Consider the following 8,064-nt stretch of genomic DNA (forward strand, 5'->3'; position numbering starts at 1 on the left):
GGTCTTTGTAAGGGTATTCAAGCTTAACCCCGCTCCTCAACACTATCGCATGGGCTTGATGGTTTGCCGAGGCGTCCTTTGAGCTTTGACCTTGGGCAAGGAAACCACCCGGCAGCCTTTGAGGGTTGGCATGTGCTTGGGATGCCATTCGAGCCTCCATGTCCTTCTTAAAGTTGTTCATTTCTTGTTGGTGTGATATTTGCATATTCTTTATTACTTTCATCAAGTCACCAAGTTGAGATTCCATAGTCAGCTCTTGGAATGGTTGGTTAGCCAAAGGTAAAGGGAATCCATAGTCGAATCGGGCGTTGGAACCTTGATTGTTGTTCTTGTAGCCCCCTTGATAAGTTCCCTTAGGACCTTGGTTATACCCTTTCTCTTGAAATCCTTGATGAAACCCTTGGCCAAACCCTTAATTACCTTGATTTCCTTGGTTTTCACGGTAGAAGCTTTGACAACCTTGGTTACCCCCAAAATCTTGGTACCCGTGAGGTTGGTTTCCAAAATTTTGATTTTGATTTCCGAAGTTGCTCCTTGGGTTTTGGTTTCCACCCCTAGGTTGAGAAAACCCGGGTGGGTTAGTTGGTGTTTTGCGGTTGGATGGGTTGCGGAGTTTGCACATTTGTACTCTTATAACTCAAAATTGGGCTATTCCTAATGCCCGGATGGTAGAAGTTGAAATTTTGGGTTGTAATTGCTTTGGTTGTTGTTGTTGTTGTAGGGTTGCCTTGGTGGCCTCATATTGTTGTTGTAGCTTAGAAAAGCATTGACGTCTTGAACATTTTCATCATAGCCCACATTGTAAGCATTATTGGCACACACATCAAAAGTAAGTCCATTTCCCCCACACAATTCACAAGAATAGTTAGTAAAGACCTCCTCCATGGGTGGACCATGGGAGGCACTAGCTTGGTGCACTTGATTCTTTTGCATTTGCTCACGTTTTTTTGTGAGAAGATCAAGTTTAGCATTGGTTTTCGCATTTGAGCTAGAATAGTTCTCTTGTGGAAAGCGACTACTTCTTCTCAACATGTTAGCTCTTAACCCATAGTTAGAGTCCGAGTCAACCATTTTTTTTATAAGGGCCGAACCCTCTTCATCTCCTAGATGATGAAATCCTCCCCCCGCGGAGGCATTCACCATCTCTTTGGTCCTTGGTAGCAATGTTTGAAATAAAGTTTGGGTGATGTACCAAGCCGGAGTCCCATGATGTGGGCAACGTGCAAGAAGGTCCTGGAACCTATCCCAAGCTTCCCCTAGAGACTCTCCATCTTCTTGTTGAAAAGTTGTTATCTCATCCCGGAGCATAGAGGTCTTCGAAGATGGGTAATACTTGTCTAGGAAAGCCTTGGCTAAGGTGTCCCATGTAGTGAATGTGTTCGGTGCATGGACATTTAGCCAACGATCCACTTTGTCCCTTAGAGAGAATGGGAACAACATCAATTTCAAAGTATCTTCCGGTACTCCATTGGGCTTCATCATGGGAACCTTGCTTTTGAACTTTCTAAGTTGGGCATGTGCTTCTTCATCAATATGCCCATCAAAGATATCCTTCTCAAGTATGCCAACTTGGGCGGGATGTATTTCAAAATTATTGGGGGCAAGGGTGCCAAAGTTGATTGGAGCCGAAGTGTCATCGTGGTTTGGTCGGTTATGATCTCGAAAGGCAGCCATTTGTGGATTTATAAGAGCTGAATTTGGTTGTGTTTGAGGTTGTGTTTAAGGTGGTGTATTTGGGATTTGGAGATTGTGGAAAGGATTTTCTATGAATGGATCAGTGGTGACGCTTGTTTGCGCTTGTATAGTGGTTTCTAGGTGCGTTTGGGTGATTGTTGTTGCTTGGTTTGAGGAAGTTTGATAGGTAATCCGAACCCTTGATAGAGTCCTACTCCTTAAAGCTCGAAAAGCCTTTCCGGTTCTGGATCGCTAAACAAAGGATGCATGTTTCCTCTAGGCATACACTTGATCAAAACGTTAGTATGCTAGTGTTTTTAGGCACTAGTGATAAGCAATAAAACAATCACTCTTCTGGAAACAAAGCAGTACTCAAATAAGCAATTAAAAGACACCAAGACTAACGCTAAAACTCTTAACTAACTAAAGCACAATCTAACGCCATCCCCAACAATGGCTCCATTTTTATGGTGGGCTTTGTCGTGGAACCCACTTCAATCAATATTTATAATATCAACTACTATATAGCTAGTGGTCGAGGTTGAACGCGAAGATGGTGTGGAGTTTTACTTAGTATGTTTAAGTCAAAGTTTAATAAAAAAAAACAAGAGAGTTGGTGAAATTAACTAAATAAAGCTAGAGCAATTAAGAAGTAAGTAGATTAATATGATGGGATGCAAAGAACTGATAAAAGTTAGGGTCTTTGGGTTCCCCTTAGCAAGTGAAGCTAACCATGGGTATTAATGGGTTATTGGGTAATTGTTGGCCTAGAAGACCTAATTTATTAGACTCTTCTAAAGGTGAACACAAAGCTTTCACAAAGCATCCAATCTCATCATAAACACACTATCATGTTAGAATTATTAATCTCATTAATTAACATATTCATATATGTGTCATTTTAATTTAGTCATAAAATTAAAACTAGATCTTATGCATGCAAACTAAAAACACAAGAGAAGAAATCGTCTTTCTTACTTTGGGATTTCGGATTAAAGGGCACAAGTAAGATCTCCTTCTTACTTGTTCTTGAGCTTTCCTTAAAATGGAAAGGATCCAAAGTAGAATCTCTCCCAAAAGTGAATACCCAAAGAAATCCCTTAATAACTAATATTATTTGTACTAGCAATAATACAAGTCTCACTTAAAAATTGACACAAAATAAATTTGCTCTCTCTTGTGTATTTCGGCCAAGAGAGGAATGATTTGGGAGATTTTATTTCTCTATGTTTTTACAATGTGCAGAGAGTAGAAGTAATTTCTAACACACTAGAAATTATAATATGAGGTAATGAATAATTAAAGAGAAAACATTGGTATTTCTCTAGTGGGAAAACCGGTTGGGGTATGGGTAATGAGGGAGCCAATGCATGAAAAATTTGCTCTTCTCAAAAGCTAGGTTTGCATGGCTACTAGTTAGATCTAATTATTGTGTTTTTTTACTTAAGATAAAAATACAATATAAATCATATACTCCCTCCATTATTTCGGCACACCTAAAATAAAATGGGTAGTCCATTTTATTTTGTCACTTGTCAATTTTGTCACATGTAACATATTACATGACATGTCACAATGTAATGTATTTTTAACATATTAAAAATCAACATACTCATAAAATATGTCATTTACAAAATCGACTAGTAATTCGTAATTACTTGTACCAAAACGGTTTATCAAATTATAAATTACAACGTCTTGTATTTATAATAAATTATTCATTCAATTTCGATTTCAATTGTTTCGTAAACAATAATTTTATCCAAGTAATAAAACAATTTGATTACCTAGACCGTATCTAATATAATCGAATTACAATAAGACACGTTAATCTCACTCACAAATCATCCATCAATTTTAAGCAATTTAATTAACTCGTATCGGCATACGATTAATCAAATAATCAATTACGGGTATTTCCCTATAGGTATGACCTAAGGGGATCAACTGATCACCACCGTCGCACGACAGTAATGTCAAAATCTAGTCAGCCAATCATTACCGATATGTGTGGACCAGTTGACTTATAAAATATTACATCCCACATGTATTCTTAAAAATGAAATTTAAACATATGATCATCATGATCAACAGTTGTGATCGCATTATTGTCGGAGGACACATATTCAAACAATCTCCCACTTGTCCTCAACAACTGTGCGTCACCAATTCTCTTGTCCTATTACTATCTCCCACTCAATGCAAGGTGTCTTTCAGGCCGTACTTGCAAGTGATCATATCGAGAGTGGTTTCCTCGATCTGGAAAATAACTGATTGACCGGAATTATCTACCATAGATACTTTCCGAGCGTGGCCACGCATTTCCAGTTCATTTCTCCTCGAGTGGCCCTGAGATATCGTTATAACCCTGACAAGGGGTGGACAATTCCTATCGCACTTATTACCTTCGACTAGCCACATCCATCATAACCCAAAGTATGCCCATTTGACCCCATTTACGAAGGTCGTAGTGACATAAATCAAGGTTAATCTGAAACTGTGCTACCTTAGGCGAACAGTCTTTAGTCAAAAGAATCGACTCATTAGAATACTATAGTAGCTCTTGCCACGACCAGGCTATATAAATTTGTCAGAACTCTATAAGCGGTCATTAGCCCGACAAGGTGTTCCTAACAGTCTGCCTATGTTTTCGACTAGTCATTCTCATATGACTCTATGGCACTTAAACTTGCCATCAATCACACCACACTCTAGTCACTTCGAGACGTCACCTCATATAAGTGACTATGGGCGAATTTAATGCTAATCCGTGTTCACTTTAACGGGGTTCAATTCTCTTTACAACCCGTTTGGATGTAACAATGTATGAAGAAAAGATAAAAGATAAATGCGATTATGAACATGAACAAAAATAACACTTTTATTTCATTTCAAAATCTAACACAAACTTGGTACACGTTTAAGGCCCATGGACACCATATGTCCATTGTGTTTAGCCTACGCTAAATGCTTGGTGAGCGGATCAGCTATGTTGTCATCCGTCCTAACCTTACATATCGCAATTTCCTTTCTTTCAATGAAATCTCTAATTACATGATATTTTCTAAGTACATGTCTAGATATATTACTAACCTTTGGCTCTTTAGCTTGGAAGATCGTCCCACTATTATCACAATAGAGAGTGATGGGATCATTGGCGGTAGGTGCTACTCTTAGACCTTTCGTGGATGCCTGATCCATACAGCTTCCTTGGCAGCTTCTGATGCTGCAATGTACTCAGCCTCCGTTGTTGAATCTGCAGTCACAGCTTCCTTGAAGCTTCTCCAGCTAACAGTGCCACCATTGAGCATGAACACGAAACCAGCTTGTGATTTCATGTCATCTCTATCCGTTTGGAAACTTGAGTCCGTGTAACCATTAACACGGAGCTTGGTGTCTCCTCCAAACACTAAGATAGAATCCTTAGTTCTTCTCAAGTACATAAGGATGTTCTTGACGGCTATCTAGTGACTCTCACCTGGATTTCCTTGATATCTACTCGTCATGCTCAAGGTATACGAGACATCAGGACGTGTGTATATCATGGCATACATAATTGATCCAACAGCGGAAGCATAAGGGATAAACTTCATGCGTTCAACAACATGGGGCTCGGAGGGCGATTGAGACTTGCTCAATATCGTCCCAGTTACCATAGGTACCAATCCCCTTTTTGATTTGTCCATGCTGAAACGTCGAAGAATCTTATCAGCATAAGATTCTTGACTTAGTGCCAATATCCTCTTGGATCTATGTCTATGGATCCGGATACCTAATATGCGTTGTGCCTCTCCTAAATCCTTCATTTAGAAATGGTTACCTAACCACTTGTTAACAGAAGACGACATTGGAATGTCATTTCCAATGAGTAGTATGTCATCGACATACAAGATTAGGAACACAACATTGATCCCACTTAATTTCATGTATAAACATGGTTCCTCAACACTTCGAGTGAAACCATTCTCTTTTATCATATGATCGAATCGATGATTCCAACTTCTAGATGCTTGCTTAAGACCATAAATGGATCTCTTAAGTTTGCACACTTTGTTAGGATTTTTAGGATCGACAAAACCTTCGGGTTGTATCATGTACACCTCCTCTTCTAAATGCCCATTTAGAAAAGCGGTATTGACATCCATTTGCCATATTTCATAATCATGAAATGCGGCAATCGCTAACAAAATCCGTATGGATCTTAGCATTGCTACGGGGGCGAAGGTTTCATCATAATGAAGACCTTGGACTTGGGTAAATCCTTTTGCCACTAGCCTAGCTTTGTAGACATCATCATGTCCTTCTTTGCGATTCTTAACCTTGAAAATCCATTTGCATTGAAGAGGTCTTGCCCCTTTAGGCAAAGCCACCAAGTTCCAAAATTGGTTTTCATGCATAGAATCCATCTCGGACTTCATGGCATCAAGCCATAAAGAGGAATTTGGACTAGAGATTGCGGCCTTGTAGGTGGCGGGCTCGTCACTTTCTAAAAGCAACACATCGAGTGTTCCATCTTGTTCGATAAGTCCCACATATCGATCGGGATGGCGAATAACTCGGCCCGTTCTTCTAAGTGGAGGAGGGACAACCGCGTTAGATGACGAAGGAACATGTTCTTACATCTCTACTTCGGTTTTGGGCTCTTGAATTTCATCAAGTTCAAAATTTCTCCCACTCTGTCTCTTAGAAATAAATTCTCTTTCTAAGAAGACAGCCTCAAAAGACACAAACACTTTGTTTTCTTGAGGTTTATAGAAGTAATAACCTCGGGTGTTAGAATAGCCTACAAAGGTGCATTTTTCAGATCGTGGGGCTAGCTTATTGTCATTTTTGGTTTTGACATAAGCATTACATCCCCAAACTTTCATGTAGGGTAGATTAGGAACTCTTCCTTTCCATATCTCAAATGGAGTTTTCTCGATGGCTTTGGTGGGACAATTGTTCAAAGATCTTATTGCGGTTTGAATCGCAAATCCCTAAAACGAGTTCAGTAACTCGGTTTGACTCATCATGGATCGAACCATATCAAGTAGGGTTCTATTTCTCCTTTCGGCAACACCATTGAGTTGTGGTGTTCCGGGTGGAGAAATTTGTGATATAATACCACAACCTTTCAAATGTGAATCGAATTCAAGGCTAAGATATTCTCCACCACGATCGGATCGTAGTGCTTTTATCTTTTTGTTCAATTGGTTCTCTACTTCATTTTGAAATTCCTTGAATTTCTCAAAGGCTTCACTCTTATGCTTCATTAAATAGATATACCCATATCTACTCAAGTCATCGGTGAAGGTTATGAAGTAGTCATAATTTCCTCGAGCGGTGATACTCATTGGTCCACACACAACAGTATGTATGAGTCCCAATAGTTCACTTGCTCGAGTTCCATTACCGCTAAAAGGATTACGAGTCATTTTGCCAAGAAGGCAATATTCGCATGTTCCATATGATTGATAATCAAATGGTATAATCACATTAGTCGAAATTAATCTTTTGATGCGATTCTCGTTTATGTGACCTAATCGACAATGCCAAATGAACGATTCATTTGGATCACTTGATTTGAGTTTCTTTGATTGAATGTTGTAGTTTTCATTAGTCGGATTCGAGGTTTCTAAAATGTAAATGCCATTAATGGAAGGAGCTTGGCCTATAACCAAGTCGTTCCTTGAAATAGTACAACGATTGTTTTTAATGACAAAACAAAAACCGTCCATGTCCAACATAGCGATTGAAATAATGTTTTTAGAAAGTGTAGGCACATAAAAACAATTATGTAAATACAACTCAAATCCATTAGGCAAAGCTAATACATAAGTTCCCGTAGATTCGGCCGCTACTCGAGCTCCATTTCCAAGGCGTAGATCCATATCTCCTTTGCTAAGCCTATTCACGTCTCTTAACCCCTGTAAATGGTTACAAAGGTGAGAACCACAACCGGTATCCAGTACCCATGTCGTAGTGGAAGTATAATTTACATCAATAACATAAATTTCCTTAGGAATTTTACCTTTTGGAACGATGATTCCTTCCCTTATATTTCGCAAATATACGGGACAATTCCTAAGCCAATGTCCCATGTCATAGCAATAATGGCACTCATCTTCAACTTGCTTGATGTTTTTCCCTTTCTTTCCCTTCTTCTTGAACCTTTTGCCCTTAGAAGCAAGAACTTGATTGCTTGAGCTCCCACTAGTTTTGGCATTTTTCTCTTCCAAAGACAAAGATCCTATAGATTTTATGAGGCGGTCTTCCTGAGACCGGCTCACAAGAGATCTTGTAGTAGTAGGAGGTTTAGAAGAAGTGATGAAGTTTATATTTCCATCCGAACCTATCCCAAAAGAAAGTTCTCTAGTAGTGTCGAAATCGTTATTGAAGCAAACGTCGTCA

The 8,064-nt window shown here is 39.1% G+C and overlaps 1 protein-coding gene and 1 non-coding gene across 2 annotated transcripts; one reads left to right on the forward strand and one right to left on the reverse strand.

Moving 5' to 3' along the window:
* Window positions 1-654: 654 nt before the first annotated feature.
* Window positions 655-1,674, reverse strand: LOC141628226 (uncharacterized). The gene has a single exon (XM_074441395.1). The coding sequence runs from the start codon at window positions 1,672-1,674 to the stop codon at window positions 655-657; it is 1,020 nt and encodes a 339-aa protein (XP_074297496.1).
* Window positions 1,202-1,308, forward strand: LOC141635216 (small nucleolar RNA R71). The gene has a single exon (XR_012539918.1). It is a non-coding gene; the product is annotated as a small nucleolar RNA R71 (small nucleolar RNA).
* Window positions 1,675-8,064: the final 6,390 nt, after the last annotated feature.

The sequence above is a fragment of the Silene latifolia genome, chromosome Y (assembly GCF_048544455.1).
Source record: "Silene latifolia isolate original U9 population chromosome Y, ASM4854445v1, whole genome shotgun sequence".
Lineage (NCBI taxonomy): Eukaryota > Viridiplantae > Streptophyta > Magnoliopsida > Caryophyllales > Caryophyllaceae > Silene > Silene latifolia.